The 16,313-nt window shown below is 43.6% G+C and overlaps 1 protein-coding gene across 1 annotated transcript in view; it reads right to left on the reverse strand.

Moving 5' to 3' along the window:
* Window positions 1-16,313, reverse strand: part of LOC126457421 (uncharacterized) — a 33,271-nt gene that overhangs the window by 1,396 nt on the left and 15,562 nt on the right. Inside the window, exon 2 of the mRNA XM_050093691.1 lies at window positions 12,923-13,812. Within this exon, the coding sequence (XP_049949648.1) occupies window positions 12,923-13,786 (864 nt within the window). The 5' untranslated portion in view covers window positions 13,787-13,812. The remainder of the gene's footprint in view (window positions 1-12,922; window positions 13,813-16,313) is intronic.

A 16,313-nucleotide genomic window follows, 5' to 3' on the forward strand; every position in this document is an offset into this window, starting at 1 on the left:
GAGTCAGACAGAGCTTGGATGGCGTGTACAGGTACAGCTGCCCATGGAGCTTCAACAGGATACCACAGTTCATCAAGAGTAGTGACGAGCCAGTTGCTCGGCTACCGTTGACCAGACGTTTTCAATTGGCGAGCGATCTGGAGAACGTGCTGGCCACGGCAGCAGTCGAACATTTTCTGTATGCAGAAAGGCCCGTACAGGACCTGCAACATGCGGTCGTGCATTATCCTGCTGAAATGTAGGGTTTCGCAGGGATCGAATGAAAGGTAGAGCCATGGTTCGTAACACATCTAAAATGTAACGTCTACTGTGCAAAGTGCCGTCAATGCGAACAAGAGGTGACCGAGAAGTGTAACTAATGGCACCCCATACCATCACGCCGGGTGATACGCCAGTAAGGCGATGACGAATACACGCTTCCAATGTGCGATCACCGCGATGTCGCCAAACACGGATGCGACCATCATGATGCTGTAAACAGAACCTGGATTCTTCCGAAAAAATGACGTTTTGCCATTCGTCCACCAAGGTTCGTCGTTGAGTACACCGTCGCAGGCGCTCCTGTCAGTGACGCAGCGTCAAGGGTAACCGCAGCCATGGTATTCGAGCTGATAGTGCAGGCTGCTGCAAACGTCGTCGAACTGTTCGTGCAAATGATTGTTGTCTTCAAACGTCCCAATCTGTTGACTGAGGGATCGAGACGTGGCTGCGCGATCCGTTACAGTCATGCGGATAAGATGCCTGTCATCTCGACTGCTAGTGATACAAGGCCGTTGGGATCCAGCACGGCGTTCCGTATTACCCTCCTGAAGCCACCAATTCCAGAGTGAAAGTCTGCAGCACTGTGCAACTCTGCTCGTATGTTAACACCCAAGGCACTCAGGCAGAACATCATCAGATCCCAGACGAGTAGGATAGAGAGTTCTGAGGCTCCGATAGTAAACAGGGCTTAGTACTCAAAGTCTCATAGCACGAGTTCTAATATTTTGACCCATGTCATAGTTATTTCACGGCACGTTTGAATTCCTACCTCAGTCAGCAGCATGGGCCAGAGCAGGTCAGGTTCTCCAGTCGCACCAGAGGAAACACGTATCAGCGAGTTGGCAGATGCAGCGCAACACTGACGTTTTCTGTGACACTGCAGGAGAGCTAAGGGCAGTCTGAAGTACGAAACTGGAACGGCATCTTTGACTGGGAGCTTGCGCCAAGTCACAGTGCGCAGCGGCTAACAAGACTTGATTTGGCGCTCGGTTTCTGACTGCACACCGGCCAAGCTTGTATTCACATAGGCATGCCTGGTATATAGAGCTGTCAATGTGACGTGAGACGCCTGAATGGGATGGAATGACCCACATTTTCTGGCAGTCAGTGCCAGGTCACCGTGGACAGTGGCAGACTCGTCTGCAGTGCATCACTGGGACCAGGCATTGGCACGACAACCGAGCGTCTTTGATGCCAGCTGCGTCTGCCCAGGAAGTGACTGTATCGGTTTGGTTACTTGTGGCAGGGTACGGTCGACCACTAATGAGGTGCTGGAACTGAGTTGTAATCTGCCAGTGAAAGTGAATACATGCAGGAGGAAGCTCAACAGTGCTACCTGCAGTCAAAGCAGACAGCGTCGAAGTAGGAAGTCAGGCCATAGACAGTGGGTTCGGCCTACGGTTAATACAGAGCATCGCTAGGCGGGCCATCAGTCTGTGCATATGTTCAGAGAACATGGCATCCTGGAGCCAGGAAGCGTTTGCAGGAGAAAGCTTTCCATAATGACGATTTGCAGACTATGCGTAAGAGTGATTGTGCGATTTTGATGTGATGGCCTGTGGTAACATGTTGTCTTGTCATGGCTTTCAGTTTATGAAACACGATGGGGCCACTATTGGACGCTTAATTTGAAACGCAGTACCTTGTACTGCATTTTGGTGAAACACAGAGAGGTCGTGGGGAGCCTCAATATTGTAAAGTTGTAAATTACTTGAGGAGTAGTGATTCAAGTTCCCTTTCTATGTGTACCGATTACTGCTGTACGTTTGGTTACTGCCTCACTCTAGACCGTGTGTGTCTCTGTGTTGTCTGTCTATGTTTGCTTCAGGTGTTAGTCATAGTGGTGTTTCCTTGTGCTACCTTGTTGACTGGTGCCCGTTTTATTAAGCTAATGCCAGTAGTGCAAAGTATTTCAATTGGATAGTTATATTTCACGGTTGCATATTAATTCTGATATGTTAGATTGGAAGTCATTGGGAAAACAGAGTGCGAGTTATTGGTTTTTGTCTTATGTGTATGCTGTGTTATATGGTTCAGACTGTTAATAACTTCAAATTACAATTGTTAAGAACCCATGCTTGGATAGACCCCAGCCAAATTCCAGTCTAACCTAAATCCGACCCTACATTTCCGAAAGAGATTTCTGTTCAAGGTCTACAAACGTTCATGAGTCCTATCTCATGTTTCCCAAAAACACTAGGAAATAAATTGCACTTAGAATATTGAGAATAAAAGCGTGCAAGTAATCATCTTTCAGACCGTCACGACTGGAAAAGAAGCTAACAGTGGGGCGTTTCAGATTGTAAGGTAATAATGCCTGCAGATACTTATGACATAACCACACACTTTTATAAAATGAAAAATATTTAAAAATTTATATAGATAAGCGAATGGTCAAATTAACAGAGAACCCAGCCTTAGTTATATGTAAAAGTTCGATAAGAAAAGCGCCGGTAGGAAGTGAAAACTGTTACAAAGAATACTGAAGTCATGGTCAAATTATGATAAGTCCCGTGTTGAAATCGATGAAAGGCGTAGTATGCGATGCAGGGACGTCAAACCGCACGAAAAGACGACAAGGTAGTGTCGCAACACAGAAGGGGAGCGTTCTCAGATGGTGAGGGTGCTGGAATGGTTCAAATGGCTCTGACCACTATGGGACTTAACTTCTAAGGTCATCAGTCCCCTAGAACTTAGAACTACTTAAACCTAACTAACCTAAGGACATCACACACATCCATGCCCGAGACAGGATTCGAACCTGCGACCGTAGCGACTGTACCAAAACAGTTAGTGCCAAAAGAAACAGGAAATAATGTCTTATATATCAAAATACATATCTCCATCAAGAAAAGATCGACGTAATCTAATGGCGCTCATCATAATTGTGGTGTCACCGCCAGACACCACACTTGCTAGGTGGTAGCCTTTAAATCGGCCGCGGTCCGTTAGTATACGTCGGACCCGCGTGTCGCCACTGTCAGTGATAGCAGACCGAGCGCCGCCACACGGCAGGTCTAGAGAGACTTCCTAGCACTCGCCCCAGTTGTACAGCTGACTTAGCTAGCGAGGGATCACTGACAAATACGCTCTCATTTGCCGAGACGATAGTTAGCATAGCCTTCAGCTACGTCATTGGCTACGACCTAGCAAGGCGCCATTACCAGTTACTAATGATTGTTATACATGTACCATCAAGAGCGATGTTCACCAATTATGGATTAAAGTTAAGTATTCCAGCAGCTACGTACTTTTCTTGATCTCAACTCATTTAACTGTTCCAGACCTCACGCCAGCCTACGTGAGTTTAGACGCGTGCATTTCGGCCTCCTCTAGCAACACGGTGTTGGCTCTTCTGCCAACACATCAATAATCATCTTTAAGGTTACGTGGGGCAGATGACATGCATGTGTAGCAGAATATTTCTTCAAAGTAGAAGATACATCAGGACAATGTTTGAAAATAAGGACTAGGGAATTTCTATCAGTTTACATGCTCTCACTAGCATTTAATTTTAGTCAGACTGGAGTGCGAGTCTACTTCAGCTTCACACCGTGCTGGTACGACTGGTCTTATTACGCCAGAAGATCCCTTCTGAGCGGGAAGTACTGAGTAATAAAGTCATGCAATGAAATTTAATTAATGTGATTTGGTGTAGGGGACCCTAAACACCTTTTCCTTAGTGATTCTTATTGCAGTTTCTCTTTCTTCTTTCTGTGGGACGAGATTTACTGACTATGGAAGTAGAATCGCAGAATATTATAGATCCAGTATTTATCTCACAAACAACATATTAAAAATTCCAACGACCTAACATTCATTATTTACAGTCTCACTGCCTTTGCCACATAGTATTTCTGGATTTTCGGAAGGCTTTTGACACTGTACCACACAAGCGGCTCCAAGTGAAATTGCGTGCTTACGGAATATCGTCCCAGTTATGTGACTTGACCTATGATTTCCTGTCAGAGAGGCCACAGTTCATAGTAACTGACGGAAAGTCATCGAGTAAAACAGAAGCGATTTCTGGCGTTCCCCTGGGTAGTGTTACAGGCCCTTTGCTGTTCCTTATCTATATAAACGATTTGGGAGACAATCTGAGCAGCCGTCTTCGGTTGTTTGCAGATGACGCTGTCGTTTATCGACTAATAAAGTCATCAGAAGATCAAAACAAACTTCAAAACGATTTAGAAGAAATATCGGAATGGTGCGAAAAGTGGTAGTTGACCCTAAATAACGAAATGTGTGAGGTCATCCACACGAGTGTTGAAAAGAACTCGTTAAACTTCGGTTGCACGATAAATCAGTCTAATCTAAAAGCCGTAAATTCAACTAAATACCTAGGTATTACAATTACGAACAACTTAAATTGGAAGGAACACATAAAAAATGTTGTGGGGAAGGCTAACCAAAGACTGCGTTTTGTTGGCAGAACACTTAGAAAATGTAACAGACCTACTAAGGAGACTGCCTACACTACGCTTGTCCGTCCTCTTTTAGAATACTGCTGCGCAGTGTGGGGTCTTTACCAGATGCGACTGACGGAGTACATCGAAAAAGTTCAAAGAAAGGCAGCGCGTTTTGTATTATCGCGAAATATGGGATAGAGTGTCACAGAAATAATACAGGATTTGGGCTGGACATCATTAAAAGAAAGGCGTTTTTCGTTGCGACGGAATCTTCTCACGAATTTCCAATCAGCAACTTTCTCCTCCGAATGCGAAAATATATTGTTGACACTGACCCACATAGAGAGGAACGATCACCACGATAAAATAAGGGAAATTAGAGTTCGTACGAAAAGATGTAGGTGTTCATTCTTTCGGCACCCTAAACGAGCTTGAAATAATAGAGAATTATGAAGGTGGTTCGATGAACCCTCCGCAAGGCACTTAAATGTGATTTGTAGAGTACCCATGTAGATGTAGATTGGTGACTGTAACTACTTGCTGGCCACGTTTGAAGATAGGCGAGGTATTAATTTGGTTATGACCTTTTAATATCATGATGTGGAATGATTAAAAAAAAGAAATGATCGTATGGAATTTATTGGGTGGAATATCCCCTTCATGGTTCGGCCGTCGTATTGCAAGTCTTTTTAGTTGACGCCACTTCTGCGGCTTGCGTGTCAATTATGGTGAAGGACACACAACACCCAGTCCCCTGTCGGGAATCGAACCCCCCCCCCCCTCCCCCCTTGCGTGGGAGGCGGTAACGCTACCGCTGCGCTGCTCAGGCGGACATTGAAGATTCATGAAGTCGTATGATAGCAAATGAAGATAAATATCCTGCTGGGCCGAAACTATCATTACAGAAGTCATCGCTTTCTACCTCAATCAAGTAGTTTTTCTGCATATTATTCCCTGTCACGGTGGTGCTACAATGTAATGCTATTTCGAGATTCGATGGTCGCCGTCGAACCGAAGTAACTCGTGGGGCCCCTCCGTCATTGCTGGTCAGGAATGCGTCTCCAAATCGGGTGTCTGTTTTGAACGCCATAATGTGAATCTAAATCTTTACTACTCCAAAGCTGGAGTCCAAATCTTCTCTTACGGAAACACAAGCAAGAATCCTCTTCTATCCGGCAAGAGTAAGAATGTCTGACAACAGCACTCCCCCATGCCTGCCGATAGTTTTTCGAGCGCCTGAGGTTTCCTAACCTATCTCCCATTTTGTTGCCAACATTGATCAATGGCATATTTTGTAATGTTTTTCATACTACCTCCAGTGGCTCCGTAAAAACTCTTCTCCCAATCGATTTCTTCCCACCATCGCGATACCTCTAACGTGAAAAAAAGGGATAAATATGATCTACTCTCTCAGCGTTGGTTTGTCGGCCAATAACCACACAAAAATGTGACAGTTCCGTATTGCTTTTTGTACGAATCCTGAAGATATTACGTGTGATCGAAGCCTTCACTTCAGTATGCCCAGGAGAGTGTTTCTCTGAATTTCCTACACCACCGACGAGTTTCTCTAACCATCCTCGGACGCGTCATAGTCTCCACAGGTTCTAGCTTCACAACTTCGACTTGTCTTATTGTTCTAGGCCTGGGCTCTCTATGACCCACTATCAGTCAACCCTCTCGCACAGATCCCGTTTCTCCCCTATCTCCCTACCGCGTGTAGTAACGGGGTACTTTTTGCTTACAAAAAACGAGGTAGGATATTTTGCTTTTTTTCTTGTGCATATAGGTGAGAGTATGACGATTCCAAGTTTCCGTCCTTCAGTATCCTCGAGACAACTTTTTGTGACAAAAAAAAAGAAATTTTGGCACTTTTTTCAGGTTTCCACCTATTACTCGTAAATTATGCGCCCTACTGTAAATGTTACCGATACCAAAATGAAAGAATATTAAATTTAGCGTCAAAATCTGTGCAGCAAGTTGGCCGCAATCGGTTGTCAAAGTTCGTACATTTTTACCAACTCGGCTAAAAAGTCAGCTCCAGTTTTCATTACTCCAAATGAAAAAGTTCAAGTTATCAGAGTCGTAGCGCATGAAATTTCATGTTACGACAGCATCCAATTTTTCAGTTTTAGGTACTTCGACTTCAGTAATAAACTGGTGATCCCTTGATGTCTCAGAACGTTTCCTATCAACCGACCCCTAATTTTAGTCAAGTTCTGCCACAAAGTCTTTGTCCTCCAATTCAGTGCAATACCTCCTCAATAATTTTGTGATCTTCCCATCTAATCTTCAACATTCTTCTGTAGCACCAAATCTGAAAAGCTTTTGTTCTCTTCTCGTCGAAACTGTTCATCATCCCCGCTTCACTTCCATGCAAGGCTACATTCCAGACAAATACCTTCAGAAAATACTACATAAAACTTAAATCTATATTCGGTGTTACAAATTTCTCTTCTGTAGAAACGCTTTTCTTGCCATTGTCGGTCTACATTTTATATCCTCTCTGCTCCGGCCATCATCAGTCATTTTGCTGCCAAAATAGCAGAACTCACCTACTACGGTAACTGTCTCTCTTCCTAAACTAATTCCCTCAGCATCACATGATTTAATTCGACTATGTTTCATTATTCTTGCTTTGCTTTTGCTGATGTTCATGTCATATCCTCCTTTGAAGGAACTGTTCACTCTGTTCAATTGGTCTTACAAGTCCTTTGTAGACTCTGATACAAATACAGTACCATTGGCAAGCCATGGAGTTTTTATTTCTTCTCCCTAAACTTTAATACCTACTCCAGATTTTTGTTTGGTTTACTTCATTGCTTGCTCAACGTACAGATTGAATAACATCATAAATAGGCTACAACCCCGTCTCGCTCACTTCGCAACCATGTCTCCCTTTCATATCCCTCAAGTCTTATAATTGCTTTCCGATTTCTGCGCAAGTCGTAAATAGCTTTTGCTCCCTGTATTTTAATCCAGCTACCTTCAGAATTTCAAACAGTCGTATTGCCACTGATGATGATGACGGTGCTCCAGAAGTTTGACGTATGAGACAATTTTAGTTTGGTCGTATTTCATTGGAAATAAAATGTTCGGCGATAGCGCAATTATTGGTTTGGAGGAGGTAGGTATGCCACTGATCTACAATGCCTTCCCGTACTGTGCATATCGTTTGCTCTATGCAAGATTTCCGCATTTTCACGGAATTCTGTAAACGCCTGCCTTGCCCAACTCTAAGTCGTCTTTAACAGATCCCAACAGCGCCGATATATTTGAAGTAGGACGAAAAACTGTTTTAACTTTATGTCTTCTTAACATTCTCCCTATTTTGGCAGAAATATTTCCAGTTTATGGTAAATAAGCAGTCCTTTTGATGGCCTAATGCTCATGTTAGCCTTAGCGTTTGTGCCCGTGTAGCGCTCTCTATACTTTCTGGAACGAATACATATTGTTCTGTAAAACAGTTTGCAAGTGGTCCATTTTCGTTTGAAGACTACTGGCCCCCATAGAAGGTATGAGCTCTGCAGATTAAGGTCTTTAGAAAGCTTATCGTTTGTGCCGAATAATGGCAACTTTGTAGCTTGTACATACATGTCTGTGTGAGCAGGCTTTCGAAACACCGAATGTCATCGCTCTTACGTCGCACCAAGACTTCTAAGCATGGCAAGATGGTTCAAATGGTTCAATGGCTCTAAGCACTATGGGACTTAATATCTGAGGTCATCAGTCCCCTAGACTTAGAACTACGTAAACATAGGTGACTTAAGGACATCACATACGTCCAAGCCCGAGGCAGGATTCGAACCTGCGACCTTAACGGTCGCGCAGTTCCAGACTAAAGCGCCTAGAACCGCTCGGCCACAGCGGCCAGTGCTGTTTTGGCACTAATATCTCATTATAAGTGAAAATTCTATTATTTTATTTTTATGCTCTGTGGTCAAAAATTTTCGCAAAGCAAATCCATTCATGTCCACAATTCTATTTTTCAAATTTTCTGAAATTGCTCAGAAGATGCCATCTCAATAGTATAGGTACGACCATTTTGGGCCACTTTGTTTATATTTGTGACATCACGTGTAATTTTACACACGTTAGATGGGCAAGACACAAGATATGAGTATATTTCATTGCGACCATATCGTGGATTAACTAGAAGTGTAAAACTTCTTCTGCAAGTTTGTCTGCGTGGCCACACTCGGTAGTAATCACAGAAATCTTTATTTTGTAAATGAAACAGCCTTTTCTTTCTGTACTGTAATTTGTTTCTCCCAGGCGCGTTTCGCCTTTTTTTACTCTAAGGCACCTTCAATGTGATCTAGAAAGATCTAATAGAGCGCCATAAAAATAAATGTAAACATTATGAACAGTGTGAAGAAAACGTTCGGAATATAAAAGTGCACTTATGTTCCGGAAATGAAGTGGTAGGGTGACTCCAGACCACAGAAGAGGAAATTCAGATGCCAACAAAGGCGACGTGAACTGTTTGATAATCTAAAAATAATATGTATCAAAACATAACTGTATCGTTCTAGAACCCCCTGAAGACGCCTAACGGTAAAAAAGGCGAAACACGTCTGGGAGAAATAAATTACAGTGCAACAAGAAATTTATAAAACAATTACTTGGATTTTCAGCAACCACTGTATCAAGAACGTACCTCTCGAAGCAACCCGCACTCCTCTTACGTCAACTGCTGAGGACAGGAAATGCTGGCAAATATAGCGGAGAGAGGCTATAGAGCACGAATGTATCGCCATTTTAGTGATGTAGGAAAACATACACTATGTGATCAAAAGTATCCGGACACCCTCAAAAACATACGTTTCTCATATTAGGTGCACTGTGTTGCCACCGATTGGCAGGTACTCCACATCAGCGACCTCAACTGTCATTAGACATCGTAAGAGAGCAGAACGGGCGGCGCTCTGCGGAACTCGCGGACTTCGAACGTGGTCAGCACAAAAGAGTATAGGCCGACCTCGTCTGTTGACTAACAGAGACCTCCGACAGTTGAAGACTGTCGTAATGTGTAATAGGCACACATCTATCTTGACCATCGCACAGGAATTCCAAACTGCATCAGGATCTACTGCAAGGACTGTGACAGTTAGTCGGGATGTGAGAAAACTTGGATTTCATGGTTGATGCCCGGTGAACGTCATTTGCCAGCGTGTGTAGTGCCAACAGTAAAATGTCGGAGGCGGTGGTGTTATGGTGTGGTCGTATTTTTCATGGAGGGGACTTGCACCCCTTGTTTTGCGTGACACTATCACAGTACAGGTCTACATTGATGTTTTGAGCACCTTTTTGTTTCCCACTGTTGAAGAGCAATTCGGCGATGGCGATTGCGTCTTTCAACACGATCGAGCACCTGTTCATAATGCACAACCTGTGGCGTAGTAGTTACACGACAATAACATCCCTGTAGTGGACTGGCCCGCACAGAGTCCTGACCTGAATCCCATAGAACACATTTGGGACGTTTTGGGAATGCCGACTTCGTGCCAAGTCTCACCGACCGACATCGACACCTCTCCTCAGTGCAACACTCCGTGAAGAATGGGCTGCCATTCCCCAAGAAACCTTCCAGCACCTCATCGAACGTATTCCTGCGAGAGTGGAAGCTGTCATCAAGGCTAAGGGTGAACAAACACCATACTGAATTCCAGCATTGTCGATGGAGGGCACCACGAACTTGTAAGTCATTTTCCGCCAGGTGTCCGGATACTTTTGATCACATAGTGCAGGTAGCCACGTCACTTGGGATACTGGACAACCTCCGTGACGTCCAAATGAGAAACGAACGTTCCTTACACTGGTCTCACTCAAATTACATGAAACCACGTACTAGCTACGGGGCAAGTAGGTTACAGCAAGCACCTACACAGCTGATATGCTGGGGAGCACGAACGCCGCTGTAGAACGGTCAAAAGTGGAAAATAGGCATAATTGTGAGGAGAAAAAAATGGTGCAAATGGCTCTGAGCACTATGCGACTCAACTGCTGAGGTCATCAGTCGCCTAGAACTTAGAACTAATTAAACCTAACTAACCTAAGGACATCACACACATCCATGCCCGAGGCAGGATTCGAACCTGCGACCGTAGCGGTCACGCGGTTCCAGACTGGAGCGCCTTTAACCGCACGGCCACACCGGCCGGCTGTGACGAGAAGAAGCTACTGGCAATAGCTATGGGTTCTTTGGTTGTTCTGGTGGAAGGCTTATCAAACCGGAACACATGAAATACTAGTTCACTTCATTAAATAAATGAATAAAAGGTTTACTTAACTTTGACGCAGTTCTTTGCCACAGGATTACGGGATATTTTAGAACTGTTATTGACTGTGAAAGTATCAATCGATGAATTAAGTAACGTACTGTTCTCCTGAGGTTCAATGTTCAATATTAACTAAAGAACTAGCTCATTAGAAAGTTTAACAAATCGCTCCTTCAGATGAGGTCACGAAAAGGGCAGAGCTCTTGCATATCTGATACTATACTGATCTCAGCACGAGTACACTGAACGTCCGCAGCTCGTGGTCTAGTGGCTAACGTTGCTGCCTCTGGATCATGGGGTGCCGGGTTCGATTCCCGGCCGGGTTGGGGATTTTCTCTACCTGGGGACTGGGTGTTTGTGTTGTCATCATCATCATCATCATTAGTGACAATGGCTCGAGTGGACTGTGTAAAGTATTGGACTGTGTAACAATTGGGAATCTGTACCGGCACTGATGATCGCGCAGTTAAACGCCCCATAAACCAAAAATCATCATCATCAACAACACTGAAAAGGAAGGAGCTTCTCTGCAGTGCCTCACACTAGTTATTTCAGATTGCAGCGAGCCCTCGCTAATGCTTTTATCAGGCGTGATATACGTTGGCACCCGCCTGTAAGAGTGTTTCTGTGGAAGCCACATGAGGCATTGAGGAAAAACGTACCGCCTCCAAACAGGGCACCATTCACTCAGATGGTGAAGGTAATAATGTGTGGTGTACGTTTACGTTGAGTGAAGTTTGTCTTGTTAGTACCGGCGAAGTTTCTCTACAAGCGAACTATGTGGGATCCCACTCACATCACTCAGGTACAGCCAGGAGTTCCCACCGTCTAGCTGGAACTACGGTGTTTTGTAAACGTCATCAGGGCGAAAGAAGGTGTGAAAAGACTATGTCTGTAATTCAATTGCTCAACAGTGTCGTTGGTAGCCAATTCATTACTGTACAGTAAATGGGAGCCTCTTGCAGATTACACCTTGCTACATGCCTCCGTCTGAGCTGTAATTATCGGTGGTAGTTTATTACTACCCTTTTACACTCGCTATAGAAGAGTAATCGGGAGTTTCTCAGTAATTAAGAAACCGAAAGTTACTAAAATTTTGCCATTTATGAAGAGATAGTTTTCATTTTTCGTAGCGGGTTGATATTCTCTCGTGCTCTGACTGGACATTTAAATACCTTTTACCAGACATACACGCTCATAAAGAAAAGTACCACTTGTAAAAAATCCGTGAATGTAACTGACACTAACAGCTAAATTTTTGGTGCGTAATATGTACTACAGTGTCTCAAGCATACTCCTCTTGGAAACTCCTGAAATTACTTCTGTATCTGCACGTGATTAACACCTCAAGATGACGTACTGATTCTACCTGTTGAGAAGTTTTTTACACATATGCATCTTCTTTAGTAATAGTCGGTATTGTATTAAAACTGAATCTTTTCGAATATCTAGAAATACTGAATTCACTCAGTTAACTCTACCCATGGAGACCACAGCATATTCAGCAATGTACTAAGAAGGATAAAAAATTTTGCCACAACTTCAAACCACATATTTTATGTTACGTTCTGCCCAGACATCTAAAGGAAAAGACTACAAAATATAAGAGGCAGGCGAATGAAAATGAGACAGGTGGAAAAACAGTAAGTAAACAGCTTATTATTTCAAAAATAAACGCCACGCTGTAAGTGTAAATACATTTCTCTCACTGTGAGACAATAACATGAATGCGTTGATGAAAAAAATGTTTGTCGTTGCCGATGGAACCATGATCGTACCCAGGTGTGCAGCTCTTCATTCAAAGCAAACCGACGACCATGAATGTCTATGGAAATGGCATGGAGAGAGAAATCAGGACTGTAGGAAGGATGTGTTTGCTTACAGTGTTTCCATATAACTCGTTTTCATTCCACATCCCATTGCAGAACTGGAAGATGATATGAATTTTACCGAACAAGTAAAGCTCAATCTCACCTGAAAATCAACTAGACGGACTTCTGATACTTCTCCATTCGTGTACTTAAACATCATGTTGTTCTTCCAGCAGTCACCATGGGTCAATACCGGAAGCTTTGTTTGCCTCTTGATTTGCTCCATTCTTTCATATGATAAATCGAGGAAGCGGTCAGCAAAAGCCCTGTATTTTCCTGAATATTTTTCATAACCAGGACATTTGTCAAACTCATTGGCTAGTCCTATCAAAATCTTCTTCGCCATAGTTCCTACAAACTGTCGTGCGCTTTTGTCTGTGAATATGTGGAAACTGAACGTGTCCTTGTAGTGGGGCTGTTTGCCGAGTACGTACGCTGAGGCGGCATGCAGCCGTGCATACGCCCGCAGTGCGACTTCACAGTGTTTGAGGTCCAATGGTTGGCCAGCCTGAGCCAGCCTGAATCCAGCTGCTGACAGGTCCTCCAGGACTAAGAAGGGCGAGGGCTGTCGGCCACATTGGTAGCACTTGGCCGCTATCGGCCGGAACTCCTCATTCTCCAGTGCTGCCAACTGCTCGTGGACTTGCGGCATCACATTGTGCAGCATCTCTCCCTCGATCCTGAACACATCACATTTTTCTATGAGATCCTTGAGCATTTCACCAGACTCAAGAACCGTTTTCACTATCATGGTTTTCTTCTCTGTCTGCTCACTGCCTTCATATCTCAGATTGGCAGTGAGTCTGAAGATCAAGCTTCCATAGCCAACTCCTTCAGGATTTGCGTACTGGACGTTGATGGAATCGACGGTAATTTTCTTTCGTTCTGCAGTCTTCAAAGCAGATTCAATGAAACCATGATTTATCCATGAAGGCGGTGGAACTCGCGTATCAGTTGATAATTCCATGTTGTTGGCTTGTCTTGGAACTAAATCTGTGGACAGGATAAAACACAGCATCATTACGTGCATAGTCAATGATCTCTACACCCTATAAATGGTTCAAATGCCTCTAAGCACTACGGGACTTAACATCTGAGGTCATCAGTCCTCTACACTTAGAACTACTTAAACCCAACTAACCTAAGGACATCACACACATCCATGCCCGAGGCAGGATTCGAACCTGACCTGCGACCGCAGCAGCAGCGCGGTTCCGGACTGAAGCGACTAGAACCGTTCGGCCACAGCGGCCGACTGTACGCCCTATAGATATGCATTACGTGAGCAAATGCAGTGAATCAAACCAACTACCTTCTGTAACCATCCATCTCTTTCTCGTTCGCTCTCATTCTCTTTCAGATACATATCCCCTCCCATCTCCCCCAACGCCCCCCCCCCCCCCCCCCCCCCCAATACACACGTACCACTCATATATCCACAGAAATCAGCTCTTCGTCACACACATTATATCCCTTCTGGCTTGGTGCTATTAGGAAATTACATGCTTGCTTTATTCGTATCCCTCCTTTGAAGCTAGTGAAACGAACTGCTGTCGGTACTGAATTGTTTTGATACAGTATTGCATTGATTCAGTTGTGACGCTATGGCTGATGTCAGCGCATACAATTACACTGGTGAGGAGTAATTGGTGGCATGGGTGTGTGAGTTTTAATTGGACACAAAGAATTATGGTGTACAGATCTAGAAAGCAATCTTGTGATGAAAAACGATATCACTATGACAAGTTACTTTAACAATATTTATCAGCTGACTGAATAGTCATCCATTAATGAACCGGAATGCTCAATTGATGAAATATCAGAATTTAATCCAAATTATTTGGTGACAAAATAGCAGCTAAACTTCAAGTACTTCTGTGAAAAACGCCAGATGTTTGATAATGCAAGGATGTGGATCGATGTTTGTGAGTTTCGTATCTGACAACGCCATGGAGCAGCGATTTGCTTCCTGGTTGGTTGGTTGGTTGGCTTGAGGCAGGGGACCAAACATTGCCTGTAGCAACTTAGGGAAATCGCGGAAAACTTAAATCAGGATGACCGGACGTGGGTCTGAACCATCCTCCTCCCGAATGCGAGTCCCGAGTGCAGACCACTGCGCCACCTCACTCGGCGCTTCCTGCCATGTTGGGACAGTTTCTAAATGCCATGGCTCACTTGTGAGTGTTGTGCTTAAAAATTGTGCGACTTATGGCAGTTCACATAGAAGTTTTCTCGACTAAGAAAAAAACTCATTATACGAAAGAGTTGGAAAGGAGTCGGCCTCATGTTTTGATATGGGCCTGGAAGTCATCACAATACCTGTTCGGACCATAGTTTGTCGAAAGGTGCGTGATTGGAAATTCTTATTTAGATACGTTGAGGACATGCTAAACAACTCAGCGGTCCGGTACACAGTTTTAATCTGCCAAGAAGTTTCATATTAGCGCACACTCCACTGCAGAGTGAAAATTTCATTCTGAGAACAACCCTATCACTGAACTGTTCACAGTAACACATTCTTTGCCCTACCTTCCTAATTATACAGATTCCTAGTCCCGTTTCACCATTTTCTGCTGTTGATATAACCCTGTACTCATCTGACCAAAATTCTTGTCTTCTTACCATTTCACTTCACTGACCCCTGCTATATCTAGATTCAAACTTTGCATTTCCGTTTTCAGATTTTATAGCTTACTCCACGCTCTGACTCGTAGAACGTTATCTTCTCCTCGGTTCTTCAATCTTTGTCTCGTGGTCGCCTCCTCCTGGTACCACTCCGTGAGTAAAAAAAAAAATTTACGTAAATGGAAAATGATAAAAAACATCGAAGCACAGCGTGGTACAAAAAGTATGAATAACATGCCTAATCTCACAAAATGACGGTAATGAAGAAGGAAAAACGGCCAGCTGCGTTAGTAGAAATTGCAATCAGATACCCACGATTGCAAACATCACCATGAGCTGTAGTCAAGCAATGACTTGCATTCGTAATATGGTCCAACAAGACTATGACAGTGTGTAGTTAAAAACTTCATCGTGAGCGAGGTAGGTTGTAAACCAGCCGAAAGAATTTAAGACCAAAAATCTTAAAAAACTTATACCTGAATCCAAGTAAGCTCTGAACTTATAAAAAAAACAAGAGAGGAAGTTGAAACTACAAAGGAGAGAAGTTGTGTTATACCGTTAACTGGCAACTTGCTATATGTAAGAAACAAATCTTTTGTAACTGACAATAGTTCAAAGTAAAAATCTAGAACGTTTGCAGCTAGGTCCAAATAATTAAAAAATATGAAAATAACAAGGGAAAGATGTTGATTTTACAAGACATCGAAGCTACCTTATATACACACATCAAAAACAGTTTTGCATCACCCCGGTTCCTGGAACTCCTAAAGATAGACGCTGACTGTTGATATTCTATTGCAGACACAGTCCCTTTGATTGTACAGAGATGTCACTAAACCCGCCCAACGACGTAAACAACCATGCTTGAG

This window comes from Schistocerca serialis, chromosome 2 (genome assembly GCF_023864345.2).
Source record: "Schistocerca serialis cubense isolate TAMUIC-IGC-003099 chromosome 2, iqSchSeri2.2, whole genome shotgun sequence".
Taxonomy (NCBI): Eukaryota; Metazoa; Arthropoda; class Insecta; order Orthoptera; family Acrididae; genus Schistocerca; species Schistocerca serialis.